This window comes from Carcharodon carcharias, chromosome 19 (genome assembly GCF_017639515.1).
Source record: "Carcharodon carcharias isolate sCarCar2 chromosome 19, sCarCar2.pri, whole genome shotgun sequence".
Classification (NCBI taxonomy): Eukaryota; Metazoa; Chordata; class Chondrichthyes; order Lamniformes; family Lamnidae; genus Carcharodon; species Carcharodon carcharias.
This window is the reverse complement of record NC_054485.1, coordinates 8,070,148-8,090,009: the sequence shown is the minus strand read 5'-3', so window position 1 is coordinate 8,090,009 and position 19,862 is coordinate 8,070,148. Positions and strand designations below refer to the sequence as shown.

General features: G+C 45.3%; 1 protein-coding gene across 3 annotated transcripts in view; it reads left to right on the top strand.

Moving 5' to 3' along the window:
* taf12 (TAF12 RNA polymerase II, TATA box binding protein (TBP)-associated factor) overlaps positions 1–19,862 on the top strand; it is a 175,167-nt gene that overhangs the window by 137,376 nt on the left and 17,929 nt on the right. The window contains exons 2-4 of one of the 3 annotated variants that reach the window (XM_041213036.1): positions 8,449–8,526; positions 13,533–13,784; positions 17,269–17,346. In XM_041213036.1, coding sequence (XP_041068970.1) covers positions 8,458–8,526; positions 13,533–13,784; positions 17,269–17,346 — 399 coding nt within the window. In that variant the 5' untranslated portion in view covers positions 8,449–8,457. Of the gene's footprint in view, positions 1–8,444; positions 8,527–13,532; positions 13,785–17,268; positions 17,347–19,862 lie in introns of all 3 variants that reach the window. The other 2 variants (XM_041213035.1, XM_041213037.1) reach the window with 2 other exon arrangements.

Genomic DNA, 19,862 nt, shown 5'->3' with positions numbered 1-19,862 from the left:
GAGAGCGAGGGTGGGTGAGAGAGCGAGGGTGGGTGAGGAGAGCGAGGGTGGGTGAGAGAGCGAGGGTGGGTGAGAGAGCGAGGGTGGGTGAGAGAGCGAGGGTGGGTGAGAGAGCGAGGGTGGGTGAGAGAGCGAGGGTGGGTGAGAGAGCGAGGGTGGGTGAGAGAGCGAGGGTGGGTGAGAGAGCGAGGGTGGGTGAGAGAGCGAGGGTGGGTGAGAGAGCGAGGGTGGGTGAGAGAGCGAGGGTGGGTGAGAGAGCGAGGGTGGGTGAGAGAGCGAGGGTGGGTGAGAGAGCGAGGGTGGGTGAGAGAGCGAGGGTGGGTGAGAGAGCGAGGGTGGGTGAGAGAGCGAGGGTGGGTGAGAGAGCGAGGGTGGGTGAGAGAGCGAGGGTGGGTGAGAGAGCGAGGGTGGGTGAGAGAGCGAGGGTGGGTGAGAGAGCGAGGGTGGGTGAGAGAGCGAGGGTGGGTGAGAGAGCGAGGGTGGGTGAGAGAGCGAGGGTGGGTGAGAGAGCGAGGGTGGGTGAGAGAGCGAGGGTGGGTGAGAGAGCGAGGGTGGGTGAGAGAGCGAGGGTGGGTGAGAGAGCGAGGGTGGGTGAGAGAGCGAGGGTGGGTGAGAGAGCGAGGGTGGGTGAGAGAGCGAGGGTGGGTGAGAGAGCGAGGGTGGGTGAGAGAGCGAGGGTGGGAGAGAGAGCGAGGGTGGGAGGGTGAGGGTGAGGGTGAGAGGGTGAGGGTGAGAGGGTGAGAGGGTGAGGGTGAGAGGGTGAGGGTGAGAGGGTGAGGGTGAGAGAGAGAGAGAGAGGGGGATGAGAGAGAGAGAGAGAGGGGGATGAGAGAGAGAGAGAGAGGGGGATGAGAGAGAGAGAGAGAGGGGGATGAGAGAGAGAGAGAGAGGGTGAGAGAGAGAGAGAGAGGGGGGTGAGAGAGAGAGAGAGAGGGGGGTGAGAGAGAGAGAGAGAGATGGGGGTGAGAGGGATAGAGATGGGGATGAGAGAGAGAGAGGGGGAGAGAGAGAAGGTGAGGGGGGTGAGAGGATGAGAGAGGGGGAGGGTGAGAGAGTGATAGAGAGAGAGAGACGGAGGGCGAGAGGGCGACAGAGAGAGAGAGAGAGACGGAGGGGGAGAGGGTGAGAAAGAGAGAGAGAGAGACGGAGGGGGAAAGGGCAACGGAGAAAGAGAGAGACGGAGGGGGATAGATCGACAGAGAGAGAGACGGAGGGGGAGAGGGCGACAGAGAGAGCGAGACGGAGGGGGAGAGGGTGAGAAAGAGAGTGAGAGGGACGGACGGAGGGTGAGAGGGCGACAGAGAGAGAGAGAGAGAGAGACAGTGAGGGAGAGGGCGACAGAGAGAGAGAGAGAGGGGGGGAGAGGGCGACAGAGAGAGAGATGGATTGTGAGGGCGACAGGGAGAGGGCGACAGGGAGAGGGCGACAGGGAGCGGGCGACAGGGAGAGGGCGACAGGGAGAGGGGTAGAGAGAGAGGGCGATAGAGAGGGGGGGAGAGAGTGAGGGTGAGAGAGAGAAGGTAAGAGAGTGGGGAGAGGATGAGAGAGGGGGTGAAAGAGAGGGTGAGAGGGTGACGGAGGGGGAGAGGGTGAGAGAGAGACGGAAGGCGAGAGGGCGACAGAGAGGGACGGAGGTGACAGAGAGAGAGAGAGACGGAGGGGGAGAGGGCGACAGAGAGAGAGAGACGGAGGGGGAGAGGGCGACAGAGAGAGAGAGACGGAGGGGGAGAGGGTGACAGAGAGAAAGAGAGGGACGGAGGGGGAGAGGGCGACAGAGAGAGAGAGAGAGACGGAGGGGGACAGGGTGACAGAGAGAGAGAGACGGGGAGAGAGAGAGACGGAGGGGGAGAGGGTGAGAGAGAGAGACGGGGAGAGGGTGAGAGAGAGAGACGGGGAGAGGGTGAGAGAGAGAGACGGGGAGAGGGTGAGAGAGAGAGACGGGGAGAGGGTGAGAGAGAGACGGGGAGAGGGTGAGAGAGACGGGGAGAGGGTGAGAGAGAGAGACGGGGAGAGGGTGAGAGAGAGACGGGGAGAGGGTGAGAGAGAGACGGGGAGAGGGTGAGAGAGAGACGGGGAGAGGGTGAGAGAGAGAGACGGGGAGAGGGTGAGAGAGAGAGACGGGGAGAGGGTGAGAGAGAGAGACGGGGAGAGGGTGAGAGAGAGAGACGGGGAGAGGGTGAGAGAGAGAGACGGGGAGAGGGTGAGAGAGAGAGACGGGGAGAGGGTGAGAGAGAGAGACGGGGAGAGGGTGAGAGAGAGAGACGGGGAGAGGGTGAGAGAGAGAGACGGGGAGAGGGTGAGAGAGAGAGACGGGGAGAGGGTGAGAGAGAGAGACGGGGAGAGGGTGAGAGAGAGAGACGGGGAGAGGGTGAGAGAGAGAGACGGGGAGAGGGTGAGAGAGAGAGACGGGGAGAGGGTGAGAGAGAGAGACGGGGAGAGGGTGAGAGAGAGAGACGGGGAGAGGGTGAGAGAGAGAGACGGGGAGAGGGTGAGAGAGAGAGACGGGGAGAGGGTGAGAGAGAGAGACGGGGAGAGGGTGAGAGAGAGAGACGGGGAGAGGGTGAGAGAGAGAGACGGGGAGAGGGTGAGAGAGAGAGACGGGGAGAGGGTGAGAGAGAGAGACGGGGAGAGGGTGAGAGAGAGAGACGGGGAGAGGGTGAGAGAGAGAGACGGGGAGAGGGTGAGAGAGAGAGACGGGGAGAGGGTGAGAGAGAGAGACGGGGAGAGGGTGAGAGAGAGAGACGGGGAGAGGGTGAGAGAGAGAGACGGGGAGAGGGTGAGAGAGAGAGACGGGGAGAGGGTGAGAGAGAGAGACGGGGAGAGGGTGAGAGAGAGAGACGGGGAGAGGGTGAGAGAGAGAGACGGGGAGAGGGTGAGAGAGAGAGACGGGGAGAGGGTGAGAGAGAGAGACGGGGAGAGGGTGAGAGAGAGAGACGGGGAGAGGGTGAGAGAGAGAGACGGGGAGAGGGTGAGAGAGAGAGACGGGGAGAGGGTGAGAGAGAGAGACGGGGAGAGGGTGAGAGAGAGAGACGGGGAGAGGGTGAGAGAGAGAGACGGGGAGAGGGTGAGAGAGAGAGACGGGGAGAGGGTGAGAGAGAGAGACGGGGAGAGGGTGAGAGAGAGAGACGGGGAGAGGGTGAGAGAGAGAGACGGGGAGAGGGTGAGAGAGAGAGACGGGGAGAGGGTGAGAGAGAGAGACGGGGAGAGGGTGAGAGAGAGAGACGGGGAGAGGGTGAGAGAGAGAGACGGGGAGAGGGTGAGAGAGAGAGACGGGGAGAGGGTGAGAGAGAGAGACGGGGAGAGGGTGAGAGAGAGAGACGGGGAGAGGGTGAGAGAGAGAGACGGGGAGAGGGTGAGAGAGAGAGACGGGGAGAGGGTGAGAGAGAGAGACGGGGAGAGGGTGAGAGAGAGAGACGGGGAGAGGGTGAGAGAGAGAGACGGGGAGAGGGTGAGAGAGAGAGACGGGGAGAGGGTGAGAGAGAGAGACGGGGAGAGGGTGAGAGAGAGAGACGGGGAGAGGGTGAGAGAGAGAGACGGGGAGAGGGTGAGAGAGAGAGACGGGGAGAGGGTGAGAGAGAGAGACGGGGAGAGGGTGAGAGAGAGAGACGGGGAGAGGGTGAGAGAGAGAGACGGGGAGAGGGTGAGAGAGAGAGACGGGGAGAGGGTGAGAGAGAGAGACGGGGAGAGGGTGAGAGAGAGAGACGGGGAGAGGGTGAGAGAGAGAGACGGGGAGAGGGTGAGAGAGAGAGACGGATTGTAAGAGGGCGACAGAGAGAGAGAGAGAGACGGATTGTGAGAGGACGACAGAGAGAGAGAGAGACGGATTGTGAGAGGACGACAGAGAGAGAGAGAGACGGAGGGGGAGAAGGTGAGAGAGATACGGAGGGGGAGAAGGTGAGAGAGATACGGAGGGGGAGAGGGTGAGAGAGATACGGAGGGGGAGAGGGTGAGAGAGATACGGCGGGGGAGAGGGTGAGAGAGATACGGCGGGGGAGAGGGTGAGAGAGATACGGCGGGGGAGAGGGTGAGAGAGATACGGCGGGGGAGAGGGTGAGAGAGATACGGCGGGGGAGAGGGTGAGAGAGATACGGAGGGGGAGAGGGTGAGAGAGATACGGAGGGGGAGAGGGTGAGAGAGAGAGAGAGACGGGGAGAGGGTGAGAGAGAGAGAGACGGATTGTGAGAGGACGGCAGAGAGAGCGAGACGGAGGGGGAGATGGTGAGAGAGCGAGAGAGAGAGACGGAGGGGGAGAGGGCGACAGAGAGAGAGAGAGAGAGAGAGAGACGGAGTGGGAGATGGTGAGAGAGAGAGAGACGGAGGGGGAGAGGGCGACACAGAGAGAGAGACGGAGGGGGAGGGGGCAACAGAGAAAGACGGAAGGAGAGGGTGACAGAGAGAGACGGAGGGGGAGAGTGCGACAGAGAGAAAGAGAGACTGAGGGGGAGAGAGAGATAGACGGAGGGGTAGAGGGTGACACAGAGAGAGATAGACGGAGGGGTAGAGGGTGACACAGAGAGAGAGATGGAAGGGGAGAGGGTGACACAGAGAGAGAGACGGAGGGGGAGAGGGTGACAGAGAGAGAGAGACGGAGGGGGAGAGGGTGACAGAGAGAGAGAGATGGAGGGGGAGAGGGTGACAGAGAGAGAGAGACGGAGGGGGAGAGGGTGACAGAGAGAGAGAGCGAGAGAGAGAGACGGAGCAGGATAGTGCGACAGAGAGAGAGAGAGAGAGAGATGGAGGAGTAGAGCGGCATAGAGAAGGCCGGATGACTGCAAGACAAAAGGGGAGAGAGACAGAGGGAGGTGGAGGGGGAGAGCGTGACAGAAAGATGGACAGCTCAGCATGTGAGAAGGGGCTGGAGAGGGGCTGGATGTGTGGGTGGAGCGGTGTTACTTGGGGGTGGGGGAGACAGAGATGGAGGGATTGGGGGGAGGGGTGAGTCGGAGTGAGCTGGTCAGGGAGACAGACTTTTAAATATGGCTATCGGGCACATATTGGGAAATTAAAATGGATTCCAGTGTTAAACAGTAGCCTGCAAATTCATTTTGCATCTTTTGAGGTGTATTGTAATCTAAGTTGCAATTTCTGATCTTAAGCATTTCTTCCATCACTGATACAGCCTTTGTAATAGGCATTTGAGATTTGTATGTGCAAAATATGTTTCCTGTGACCTTGGGAGATTTTATCAACAAGGAAGGGATTTATTTTGCAATTATCCCCTCTTTGCTCTCATATCTTCCTGTAACAGTGACCACACTTCTAAAAAGAGTACTTTATTAGCTATAAAGCACTTTGAGATGTCCAGTGGTCGTGAAGGGTGCTACATAAATGCAAATCTTTCGTTTGTCCATTCTTTCGTTCAACCTTTATGATCTTGTTAGGTTTTTTTAGAATCCGAAGGCTCAGGTATTTCAAAAAAGTAATGACGCCACAAGGATCATGGTTTAAAACAAAAGGATTTTACTGCGCCAAAATCATACAAGCATCCAAATAGGAGCAGAAGTAGGCCATTCGACCCCTCAAGCCTGCTCTGCCATTCAATAAGCTCATGGCTGATCTGTATGTGTTTCGAATTCCACATTCCCATCTACCACATGAATGCTAATAGCTACACTCTATTTTAAATAGTTAGCTACGCTAACAATATTAAACAAACAATGAACAAAGGTGCTTATATCTTAGCAGAACTGGGTCGTTGGGTCAAAATCCTGGAGCTCCCTCCCTAACAGCACTGTGGGTGTACCTACACCACATGGACTGCAGCGGTTCAAGAAGGCAGCTCACCACCACCTTCTCAAGGGCAATTAGGGATAGGCAATAAATGCTGGCCCAGCCAGCGACGTCCATATCCCGTGAAATTAATTTTTAAAAAATTTCTTAACTCAACTTTCCTTTACACCCATTTGACTTACACCCCCAATAACTCAAGTCAGATAACTGTCAAAAATTGGATCGTTTGGTCTGAGTACTATTTCAAAGGTTCTTGTGGGCTGCGATTTTTGGGCCTTCCACATATGTTTGGCTAGGTTGTCCCTTCAAATCTTCTCCAACCGTCCCATTGTTGTAAAAGTTCAACACAGATGTTGCTAACGCCTTCCATGTAGCAACCGCGTGTCAGAACTCTCCTGTTCTAGTATTCTTTCATTCTGAAGTCTTGCGCCTCTCTATTCCTCCCTCTCTCTCTCTCTCTCACTTTTTCCACACCCTCTCTTTTTCCACTCCAGGGACCAACCCCGCACCCCGAGCTTGGCTATCCCTGGATATCTGACTCTTTGTTAGGAGTCCTTCAGTTAGTGAGAGCTTTAAATTCTTTTAGCCAGCACATGTACAAATTCAAGTGAACTCTGCTTAAAAGAGATGTTTTTTTTCTGCACCAGCTTGTTATAAAACTCAAATCCTATTTGAGACCAGAACCACAGCAACAATCTACACACCCCTCTAATTAATTTCTGGTTGGCCCTTTTTCTATTGTTTATGTCCTAAATAAAAACAAAACATCTATTAGATGTGGTCCGCAATTGGGCAATATTTGCTGAACAATCCTGAGTATGCTGACAGCTACACTAACAACCAATTTAAGATGGTTAGTCGATCTCCTAACGTGGCTCATTTACACTTGCTAGAAACAACATACATTCATACACAGGGATTGATTCTCTGCAAAAGAAAAGGAATATAGTTAAGCCTTGTACCTTTTTTGAATTACCCAGGAACTTGATGAGCCTATAGCTCCCCCTTGCTTTCTCCATGGCAATACCTTTGCCAATACGCATCAACTTGCCAGCCAATCAGCACCCATTTCTCCTGTAGTGTAACTTGTTGTGATTTTCTGATATTTGACGTTCTTGTATTTGTCCTGATGAGTGCAAGACTGAAAGCTTCAGTAACTCATCTCTGTTTTCAACAATATTCAAGTTCGGTACCATCACTCAGTAAGTTTGCAATGTCCGAATAATTAAACCTACAAACCACTCTCTTTCATTAGTCACTGGACTGGTGGGGGTTGGTGTGACTTGTGTGAAATTCCCATTTTGTAAAGGCATGGCTCAGTGGGTAACACTCGCCTCTGAGTCACAAGTTTGAGAGTTGACATCCTACTCCAAAGACTCGAGCACAAAAACTTAGACTGAAACTTCAGTTCTGCATTGTTGGAGGTGGCTGTTTTGAATGAGGCATTAAGCAAGGCCGTGTCTACTTTCTAAGGTGAACGTAAAAGATCCCTTGGCACTATTTCGAAGAGGAGCAGGGGAAGTATCCCTGATGTCCTGACCAGTATTCATCTCTCAATATCACAAAACCAAATTATCTGGTCATTATCACATTCCTGTTTGTGGAATTTCGCTGTGTGCAAATTGGCTGCCGTTTCCTACATTACAACAGTGACTACACTTCAAAAGTAATTAATTGGTCATGAAGTGCTTTGGGATGTTTTGCGGTCATGAGAGACACTATATAAGTACAAGCCTTTCTTTTAAATGGTTGTGCTTTGCTTAAGAACTGGCAGATGCTTAGGACAAGCAGAAAACATATATATGTTTGAAGGTCCAATGTAATTGCAACAAAAATAGCACTGAATGTGTTAGAACATCGAGAGTAGGAAATAAGAGTGGGCCAATGTACCCTTAGAGCCTGCTAGCTTACTTTAGCTTTTATGTTATGTGTTTGTACTCTCTCAGAGGAGTCTACTCTTCCCTCTCTCCGTACTCCTGTTAGAGGAATGAATCTTGCTGGGGTTTGGCACCTTGGGCAGCAGTGGTCTTCCATTGCCTTGCCAAGGCGGCAGGTTACTCAGGTGAACCTGACCTGTCTTCATCCATGCTCTTCCAGTCATGAAATGGTGAGCTGATGGAAAGGGAAGCCCTAGTTAATTTGCCAACAACCCCAAGGCCTGTGGATACCAAGGTCAATTATGACGCATCCACCTCAAATAACATTGGCCAAGTCAATGACTAGAATTGAACCTGAGACTTAGATTTTTAAATTTTTCTACTTTTCACTTGCTAGCTTTAAAAGTAGTTATAAACCCTACCAACAGGCCCTCCATTTATTAAATTCAACACCCGCTGTGGTTTTTCATTTGAAAAATGTTTTTATTGTGGCCAAATACTGTAGTTAACCTCCTTACAACATCGTGTGAAAGGCATAAGAAAACTAGAGGCAGGGCTTGGCTGGGAAAGCCACATCTCTCTAAGGAAATTTTAGTCTTTTTTTTAAAAAATGTACTTGATTTCATCTTCTTAAGATCATTCTCAACCAGCGGTTTGTTATCTAGGAATTGCCCTCAAGCTCATTCTTTGGTGAATTAATCCTACATTTAGTGTTACCCTGTGCCATTACTTTTTAGGATATTTAATTTATTGTTTTAAGGTACTTTTTAAAAAGCATTCATGATACATAAATTCAGTTAATCTTAATGTGGCTTAATCCTTGCTGTTTGTTTCCAGGCAGCATGTCACAATGAACTCTTCATTATCTGGGCCTACAGCAGTAGCTGATGTGATTAAAGATCTAGACTCTCAGATAGCAGTAAGTAGTGCCTGAGTTGGCCTTGACTGGCATGAGAGAATGCAGCGGCAGAATATGGACAGGGGTTTTGCTTTTGATTTTGCTTTCAAGTTTAGACAATGGGGATTAAATAGCTTTTTTGCAAATGTTCAATGTGAGTACAATAGGAAATCGCCATTTTTGAGGCTGTAGCTAAGTTAGCCATAAAATAACCATCTTATAAAAATTTTTTATGTATATTATTGCTAATTTTTCTCCCCTTCTAAAGGTACTTTGCCGCAATGGTAGCGGTGATTCACCTGAGGCAAGGCTGTGTGCATCAGCCAATCCAGTACTCCCGAAGCTCCCATGCATATATTTCCAATGCAGATTGATGCTTTGTGGTTAGAATTTTTTTTATTCATTCACGGGATGTGGGCGTCGCTGGCTTGCCCGTCCCTAATTGCCCTTGAAAAGGTTATGGTGAGCTGCCTTCTGACTAACTTTTCCCTCCCTAGCACTCCACTGCTAACCAGACTGAATTTTCCAACCTCAGCCATGTCAGAGAATTAAACTCGGGACTTTCTGATCTGTACAATCTGCTACTTGTTGCCTTAAATAATTGACTGATCCCCTTTAACTCTAAGCAATAAGAAAATTAGACATAATACAAAGTAATCATTAAAATACATGCCACTGCTTTATAAATGTATAGATCTATTAAAATGCTTGGGCAAAGGAGAAATTCTTGTTCAAATGCAAAGAATGTTTCTGAATTCTAAAATGTACGGTGTACCCAATGGTGAAATCTATTGAATAGTCCTATCACCCTAAATTTAATAAACGTATTCCTAAACTTAGCAGTGTGTGCAAAACTACATTTACCTTACGACACCTTGCTGCTGACAGCCATTTGACTTTGCCAATATTGTACAAGGTTCTACTGCTGACTCTCAGGATCTTGGACCTAGTTAGAGGAAGTTTTTTGCTTGTGTATCAAAGCAAACATGCTTTCCAAAATCAGAAGCCTCTGCTGGCAACCCAACCATACAGGACAGTGTGCTCATTTTTTTTGCTGCTGTGTACTTACACAGCTTCAGTTAATCCAAAAGCATAATAGCTAGGGACACTTGTAAATCACTCCTATAAAAAATAACTATGCACACAAAGTGGATTTTCTGCTCTGCAATATGTAAGCCAGTATTGCAGAACAGCTTCTTGAATTAAAAGCAAAGAACTGCAGATGCTGGAAATCCAAAGCAAAAAACAAAAATACCTGGAAAAACTCAGCAGGGCTGGCAGCATCCGTGGAGAAGAGCACAGCTAACGTTCTGTTGAAGGGTCATGAGGACTCGAAACGTCAACTGTGCTCTTCTCCACCGATGCTGCCAGACCTGCTGAGTTTTTCCAGGTATTTTTGTTTTTGTTTTTTGCTTTAACTTCTTGAATTAATTCTGTAGTATCATGCCTCATTAGTCATTCCTTTGTTACCACCTAATATGGGACCCTAATATATATCATGATATATGATGTTAAATACCTTTCTCGGAAGTCACCTCGATCAGTTCTTTGCACGTACACGTTGTCTAATAAAATTTTTAAACAAATTATTGAAAAAATGATTTAAAACCTTTAAGTGCAGCAATGTCTGACTTTGGGACATTTCAGTAAATGGGATAATTCAGTAAAATAACTTTCTCGTTCAGAACCTAAATGAGGTATTGACTTAGACCTGCTCTAAAATACTGATATACACAATAGCTTGAATGTTGCTATAGATTAACATTAACTCGACTATTTAAAACTACTCTGTTTTAATTTTGGCTTGGGGTTGCCTATCATTTAGAAGTTGACGTCTGATTAACCAGCTGCAGGCTTGAAACAACTTCTACTAACTACATAGAATGTTGCTCCGATGTCTAGTTTCGGTAAAATCATTGTTAATTGTCTCCAGCGACTGGTTTCAGTACATTGTATGGTCTCCTATAAAATGGAAGTGTTTAGTATCTATTTGCTTTTATCTGCTGATAAAATTATATGCTTGTGTTTGGGGTGGCTAGTGAGTGATTTTATTTTTGAACATGAGAAATTTTTGTCACATTGATTTGTGCTTCCTGTACAACAAATGAAACTCCAACTTGTTTGTTACTTAAAAAAACATACTTGAATTCTATTAAGATAGTTGCAATCATTTGGTTTCTAAATTAAGCATAGTAATGCAATAAATTTCAGTGGTGGCGGGAGGTGAGGGGGTTGCGGGGTGGGAGTCGAATTAGAAACCAGTCTTCCCTCATATGGAAGAAAAAGCCCAATGATTCAATATTTTACACAATATGTGATTTAGACACTTTGAATGTTTGGGGCATTTTATTTAATGCATTTATGTTATGACTAAACAAAAGCATGTTCAACTTAAGGGATCTGTCTACATGATAAAGCAAGTGAAATAAGCTGGAGCTTGGGATCACCCAGTACTACAAGGTGCCAAACTATCATGATATGTAAAAGATGAGACATCGTTACTTCACTATTGTAAATCTTGCTAATTTGATTATGCCAAATCATTCTGTGCAAGTGTCTTCCGGGTTGCACAATTGGGGCATAAATACTGACTTTGTAGGCAACTGATGTATCAGCTGTTTACTACTGCACCCTTTAATTACATTTTTTAACCTGCTCCTGCATGTGAAAACTAAACAAACCTTTATTTAACTAAATTTTTTGCAGCAGTATTTCCATTGGCACTTTGGTACTGACTAGCATGCGTATAACATTTGTTTATGGTACCTTGTATTGCACACACCAGGCAGCGATTGCGAAAACACACTCTGGTTTTCTTGTCAATTGCTTTCCTCCCCTAAAGGTATTGACTCCTTTTTAGAGTGCGGATCAATGTATACCAGTGCACTCCATAACCTCACCCAGGTAGGCGCTATTCCTGGGTGAGCTTTTGCTGAAGAATCCTGGCAGTCTTTTTGGCATGCGGCATGTCCTATCTGAACCCAGTTCTGCCCTTACCCCACTACACATTAATTCATGGCAAACTTCCAAGAGAGCGAACAAGAGCCTTAAGATTTTTTTGTTTCCCCCCTCGCCCCGCTCCTCATCCTAAGCCCAGGGCTGCTGATCTTAATTGTTACACTTTTAATTCCACCTTAGCTAGAATTAGATAGCTTCGGGCTGCACTGAAGAAATTCAACAAGCTTTGGTGATTTGGGGACCTGAGTGAAAACATTCTTGGGTGCCAAGAAATAAAAGCTGGAATCCACACACTTTTATATATCAAAACGTTGGGATAAAAAGATGTTGAGGCACTTTATTTGGACAAAGGAGGTTTATTTATCCAGAGAGTGTGAAAAGACTACCAGTATTTTGATGATTTGCGATACAGTATTTGCAATGCAATTATTTTACCATCAGCATAATATGACTGTGAAGTCTGTGGCTGCTGCATGGTGCCAGTTAACTGCCTCCTGAGCTAGGGTCTGAGGCACGCACCCAGGGTGATAAAAGGAACTCTTCATGGTACTAAGCTTCAACACATTTAAGAACTAGTAAGTTTAAAATTTTGTGAAGTAATTCTGAAAGCCCACGCGTGTTGATATTTCAGTTGATTGTGCTGAATTGGATCATGCCATGCTTAAAAAGTACTGCCAGAGAGAATTTTACCTCTTGTATGATCATTTTTTGATTAGTTTTCAAACCTGTCAACACATAAAGGGGTTTATGTATTTCTGTCACTAAGATCGAAACACTTTGGGTCAACTTTCCTGCTTCAAGTAGTATTTGTTGCTTTGAAGTTACTAACAAAACCTTCTAATTGAAAAAATGTCAAAAATTGTTAGCTTTGAAAAATAATAATCTGGTGAGTCCAACAATTGCCAAGCTACTTGATATTTTCCCATAACAAGGGCTGATGAGTTGTTTTAGGGGGTTGGGGAGTTATTGATTCAAATGTATTCTGAGTTGAGTGTAAGATAAAAACGGTGCACCATTGTTACCCTGGGCAACATTATAAATAAATGTTGGAAAACATCTTTTCGTACACTGTCTATGCTTGGATTTCCAATTCTTTCTACAGTATTTCAATTCATTTTCAAATTTTGCTCAACCAGATAAAGCTTCAGTAATGTTGTCTTTAACATACTCTTTTCACATGAAATGTCATCCTTATAATGTCAAATAGTCCAAACTTCCACGAGACCTTTTAGGAATTGCTAATATTGCAATGTAACATGTGGTCAAGAACTGCTAGATTTCTCAAATATTACATTGCCTTTCTGATGTCAATCTTGGAATCCTCGCTCATTAATACATCTTCTGAAGTGGGCATAGTCTACAGTCACATTTCATGTTGAGGCAGTATTTGAATATTTTATTTTCTTTAATCACTTTACAACAGTTAAGTCAGTCTCCTGCCAATTCCATTGGTCTCCACTGATTGCGCAGATGAGCGCTTTTACTTTTTTTTTATCTAGAACTGGGGTTGGACCCTCAGAGAGAAAAACCATGTAAGGGTGGTTTTCTTGGCTTTTCCAAATTACAAAATGAAATCTTGGCAATGAAACACATTTCTGATCTTAATAAATATCTGAAGAAATATGTTATAATTTAACCCAAAAATGGCATCCTTTCCCAATTTTTTGTAAGCTTTTTATAATATTGCTTTATGCTTGCTCATAACTTTGTACGTATGATTTAATACATAAGTTTTTTTTTGCATGATTTGTCTTTGGGGCAGTGGCTTACATAATTCGACTAAAATGACTGCTGTAATACAGTAAGTGACTCGTAAATGGGGTTTAGGATTTCTGTAAAATTCACTTTGAGAGCAAAGCCTCTGAATACTATACTGATATATGAATGTTGATTTACATTTACAGCCTCATGAGTTTGGGAAGAAGGGTACCTGCTGAAATAGTGTAAAATTAACTTTCCAGAACCTGAACATGCTTAACAAACTAAAACGTAGACCTAGAGCTAGCTATGTTTGAATGTTTGTGAAAGACTGCATTTCAAAATTATGTTGTCTTTTATGTTTTGAACAGCTGATTGGTCCCGGCCCCCACAATCCCAAACAGAAGCAGGATTTGGAGAAACTTAATGATTTAAAGGCCAAAGCCCAACAGATTATGAACCAGTTTGGACCTGCAGCTCTAATAAATTTGACAAACTTTCCCTCAATAAAACCTGATCCATCCAGTATACCACCTCCAAATACAATGGCTAATAGCACTGCTGTGGTAAAGATACCTGGAACACCAGGCTCGGGGGGACGTATGAGTCCAGAAGGCAATCAGGTATTGTAGTTTTAAGATTTAAATGTTTTACTTTTTTTTGCTGCCCGTTTTATTTTAAATCTTTATAGTATTTTCTTCTTTGTAGAGTTTAACCCTCCCCTTCAGATATAAGGATGAAATGATAGTGGGTACAGCTACCTTAATGACTGCTGCCATTTTCACTATACAGCTGGCTGATACGGAGGCTGTGTTTTTATGGGAGGGAGAGAGTGACATGTTTTCAACTCCCTGTTTGGCAAAGAACTGGGAAACTTAACCCATTGTTGCAAACCGGCTTGAGTAACTAATAACTCTGTGATGCTAATCTAATGAAACTGCAGCACAGGTCTACAAGTGTGCTAAAGAACTGACGGAGCAAGCTATAGACAAAGCTAAGCAATCCATAATTGCCGGTGGTGTAGTGGTACTGTCACTGGACTAGTACTCCAGATATCCAGGGTAATGCTCTGGGGACCTGGGTTTAAATCCCAGTGTAATTTGAATTCAGTAAGCAATCTAGAATTAAAAGTCTAATGACGGCCATGAAACCATTGTCGATTGTCACTAATGCCTTCAGGGAAGGAAATCTGCCGTCCTTAGCTGGTGTGGCCTACATGTGACTGCAGAACCGCAGTAATGTGGTTGACTCTTAAAATGCCCTCTGAAATGACCTAGCAATTAAGGAAAGGCAATAAATGCTGGCCCAGCCAGTGATGCTTACACCATGAAAGAATTTAAAAAACAGGTCAAATCAAAGCTCTGCAGTCCTACCACATCCAATTATGAATGGCGATGGATAATTAAACAACTAACCAGAGGAGCCGCTACCAAGAACATCCCTATCCTCAATGATGGGGTAGCCCAGCATATCAGTGCAAAAGATAAGGCATTTGCAACCTTTTCAGCCAGACATGTTGGGCTGAATTCCGCCCCCCCCACCACTGCCCCCATCAATTGGGGGGCGGGGGGGTTGGGAGGTTGATGGGTGGGCGCGTTTCCAATCGGCACCCCCCGATCGGAGGCACAACACCATTTTACGTGGGTGGGCCAATTAAGGCCCGCCCAGCTAAGTTTTGCCTCAGGGAGATCGCCTCTACTATCAAAAGTATATATATTTTTAATTTCCCTTACATGTCTCCTCATGTGACATGTTCATAATTTCCAAAAAAAAAACTTTACTAAAATTTTTTAAACCATACATGAAACCTCATCCCACCTGTGGATGAGGTTTCATGTTTTTTCTCCTTCCTGCCATTGGACGGGCTGGTCCACTAATTATTTAATGGCTCTGTCAATGGCCTCAATTGGCCATTGACAGGTTGGCAGGCCCGCAGCTGATTTTGCTGCGCCCCCGCTGAGTTGGTGATCAATCTAGGCCTGCTCCTGAGGTCCTTACCATCACAGATGCCAGTTTTCAGCCAATTTGATTCACTCCACGCACTATCAAGAAAAGGCTGAATGTACTGGATACAGCAAAGGCTGTATGGGTCCTGACAATATCTTGGCTGTAGTGCTAAAGACTGGTGCTTCAGAAATAGCTGTTTCAATACAGCTACAACACTGGCATTTACCCAGCAATGTGGAAAATTGCCCAGGTCACAAAAACCAGGGCAAATCCAATTTGGTAATTACTGCCCCATCAGTGCTGTCAGTCATCAGCAATGTGATGGAAGGTGTCATCAGCATTGTTACCAAGCAGTACTGATCTGCTCACTGATGCTCAGTTTGCAATCCGCCTTGGCCTCGGTGCATTTTTGGTCCAAACATGGACAAAAAAGCTTAATTCTGGAGGTGAGGTGAGAGTGACTGCTGTTGATATCAAGGTAGCATTTGACTAAGTGTTGCATCAAAAAACCCTAACAAAATTGAAATAAATAGGAATGTGGCAAAAGCTCTCCACTAGTTGGAGTCATACCTAGCACAAAGTTAAGATAGTTGTGGTTGTTGGAGGCAAGTTTTCTCAGCCTCAGGATATTGCTATAGGAGTTCCTCAGTGCATTGTTCTAGGCCCAACCATCTTCACCTGCTTCATCAATGACCTTTCCTCCATCATAAAGTCAGAAGTGAGGATATTTGCTGATGATTGCACAGTGTTCAGCACCATTTGCATTTTTCAGATATTGAAGAAATTTGTGCCTGCATTCAGCAAGGTCTGGGCTTATAAGGGGCAAACAAATACACCACACAAGTGCCAGGCAATTACCATTTTCCAGTAAGAGAAAATTTAACCATCTCCACTTGACATTCAATGGCATTACTGTCACTGAACCCTCCACCAATATCCTCGGCATTGCCAATGATCAGAAAGTTAACTGAACCAGCCATATAAATACTGCGGCAACAAGAGCAGGTCAGAGGCTGGGAATTCTGCCATGAGTAACTCACTTCCTGACTCCCCAAAGATTGTCCACCATCTACTAGGCAAAGTCAGGAGTGTGATGGAATACTCTCCATTTGCCTGGATGAGTGCAGCTCCAACAACACTCAGGATTGAAACCATCCAGGACAAAGAAGCCTGCTTGATTGGCACCCCATCCCCACCACCTTAAACATTCACTCCCCCATCCCCACTGATGCATGGTGGCAGCACTCTGTACCATCTACAAGATACAGTGCAGCAACTCACCAAGCCTCCTCCTATAGTACCTTCCAAAGCCATGACCTCTGCCACCTAGATGGACAAGGGCAGCAGATTCAAGAAAAGACCACCACCTGCAAGTTCCCCTCCAAGCCACGCATCATCCTGACTTGGAATTATATCGCCGTTCCTTCACTGTCCCTGGGTCAAAATCCTGGAACTCTTTCCCCCAAACAGGTGAATGTACCTACGTCACATGGACTGCATCGTTTCATGAAGGCAGCTCACCATCACTTTTTCAAGGGGAGTTAGGGATGGGCTATAATTGCTGGCCTAGCCTGCGACATTTGCATACCATGAACGACTAAAACGAAAAATTATGTTTTGGATGCAGTGTGTGTGCTTGTCCTCTATTTGTATTTGTTAACTTTTAATACTTAGCTCACAGGCAGAAACAGATAATAAATTGGGCAAAGGGTTTTTCGTCTCAACTATTGTAATGGAACTCAACTTGGACTGGGTCTTTTGCAAAAAAAAAACAAAGCTTGGAACTTGAAAATCTGCAACACAGATTTCATTTTAGTTGTTTCTTGACGCCAACTGTTCAAACAGAAATGTACAAAATTAAACATGGTATAAAAGATGGTATAAGAAGTGTATGAGCAAAGCAAGTAAAATTGGAAAATGCACTTGTGTTATGAAATATACACGTTGCATGATTAAGTGAAGGAGCAGGCTGAGACATTAGTTCATTTATGATATATGCTAAACCACAGGTATTTATCTCTTAATTAAGCAGGGAAATATCTTGTGGGCACATTTGTATATTGTACAGATCCTGCCCCACCTGCCCTAATAGTTTACCATTTGTCAACTCAAAAGCCTTAATGTGAATTTTCTGCATCTTTATTCTAATTGTATGTTCAGGTTTTAAGCAAGAAGAAGCTGCAGGACCTGGTGCGAGAAATTGATCCAAACGAACAACTTGATGAAGACGTTGAAGAAGTAAGCTTTATAAAGTACTACTTTACCCTGCGCTATTATTTGTGATAGGAAAAGTTTAGAATCCTTTTTCTACTTGGGCAGTTCTTTTAGCTACAAATACTATTCTGTCACACCACCTCCTACTTGTGTTACTCTTGGCATCCCCTCCTCCCTTCTCCTTTTCTTTACAAGCTTTAAAACTCTCATGTGGTGTCACTCAATCACTACTTTTTGACTTCCTTGTCTCAGCGGGTGCAATAGCATAGGGGTGATGTTACTGGACTAGTAATGCAGAGACATTGGACTAATGATCCAGAGGCATGAGTTCAAATTCCACCACAAGTCACCAGGACCCGATGGACTTCATCCTAGAGTTCTAAAAGAAGTGGCTGCGGAGATGATAGGTGTATTGGTTTTAATTTTCCAAAATTCCCTTGATCCTGGAAAGGTTCCAGCAGATTGGAAAATAGCAAATGTAACTTTTCAAGAAAGAAGGGAGACAGAAAGAGTTAACTACAGGCCAGTTACCCTAACATCTGTCATAGTGAAATTGTTGGAATCTATTATTAAGGAGGTTATAGCAGAGCACTTAGAAAATCTTAATGCGATTAGGCTGCTTTAACATGATCTTGTGAAAGGGAAATCATGTTTGACTAATTTATTAGAGTTCTTTGAGGAAGTAACAAGTAACATGGATAAAGGAGAACCTGTAGATTTGGTGTACTTGGATTTCCAAACAGCTTTTGAAAAGGTGCCACATCCAAGGTAAGAGCACATGGTGTAGGGGGTAACGTATTATTATGGATAGAAGATTGGTTGGCTAACCAGATACGGAGTGTAGGGATAAATGCGTCGTTTTCAGTTTGGTAAGCTGTAACCAATGGAGTGGCACAAGGATCATTGTTGAGACCTGAACTATTTACAATCTACATAAATGACTTGGATGAAGGGACCAACTATATGGTTGCTAAATTTGCAGATAGCACAAAGGTAGTTAAGAAAGTAAATTATGAGGAAGGCATAAACAGTTTACAAAGGGATTTAGATACGTTAAGTGAGTGGGCAAATATTTGGCAGTTGGGGTATAATGTGGGAAAATGTGAACTCGTCCACTTTGGCAGAAAGAATTAAAAAACAGTTGTTATGAAGAGGCAGATGTGTGCCAGGCAGACCAAATCCACAAGGGAAACTTGGCCGTGCTTTCACAACGGCTTTGCAATTTGTATTTATTATGAGAAGATTTGTGCACTGAATTCAGAAATAATGGTCCACTAATACCTTTCGAGATTTTAAAAACTAAATTAAAACATTTCTTAACAAAAGAAAAGACTTCAAGCACATACACAGGATTAGTTACTTAATACTATAACAAACCCCCAAATTCCAAATTAACCTGACTCTCAAGTACACACCCCCTTTAAGGCAACAGTCCAAAATAGATTTTAAATTTAAATAAACAAGCCAGCAAGTTTACCACAGCACCCACTCGGTGGGTTTCCAATGGAATTCCAAAGGTTTTCCTCTACCTTTGGTTACTGGACATAGACTTCTGCAGAAGTGGCTGGAGGCTTCCCTAAAACTGTTTTACACTATCTTTTTAGATCTTACACGGTCCCACAATATAGCCTTCCATTCTCTTTATATATGTTTCTCTCTCCTTAATTGTAAATACCATTGTTCTGTATGCCTTTGGAAATTTAAATAAATAATATAAAAATCTTTCATGTTGCCAATATGGTCAGTACCTTTGGGAAAAATAAACACACTGTTTAGCCTTTCTTATCTTGTTAGCTGTAAGCATCCTATCATCCCTTTGAAATCCAAACAACTCTTCACTATCTAAAAATGCAAATTTCCTTCACATTCTCCATGCTAAGCTCATCCGTATTTACTCATTAGCATTTCAAATACCTTTTACCCCTAACTTCTTTTGACAATTTCAAGCTTGCAGTCTATCTGACTCTAATTCAATTAAATCAGCTATACAGACAACCAACCACACTCACACCCATAAACCTACTTTACAATAAACCACAATAATATAATGAAAAAAAATTAGTTTCATGACACAGTATACGATTTAAATGGAGGAAGATTGCAAAACTCTGCAGAAGAGATGTTGAAGTAGTGTCACTGAACTAGTAACCCAGAGGCCCAGACTAATCCCCTGGGGACACGGGTTCAAATCCCACCACCACAGCTGGTAGAATTTAAATTCAATTAATAAAATCTGGAATTGCAAGCTAGTCTCAGTGATGATAATTCATGACAACTATCATCAATTGCCGTAAAAACCTATCTGGTTCACTAATGTCCTTTAGGAAGGGAAATCTGCTGTCCTTACCCGGTCTGGCTTACTTGTGATCCAGATCCACAGCAATGTGGTTGACTTTTAACTACCCTTTGAAATGGCTTAGCAAGCCACTCAGTTCAAGGGAAATTAGAGATGTGCAACAAATACTGGCCTTGCCAGCGTGTCAACATCCTACGACACATGAGATGTGAAAGAATAAATTTTTTAAAAAGGTACAGTGGGA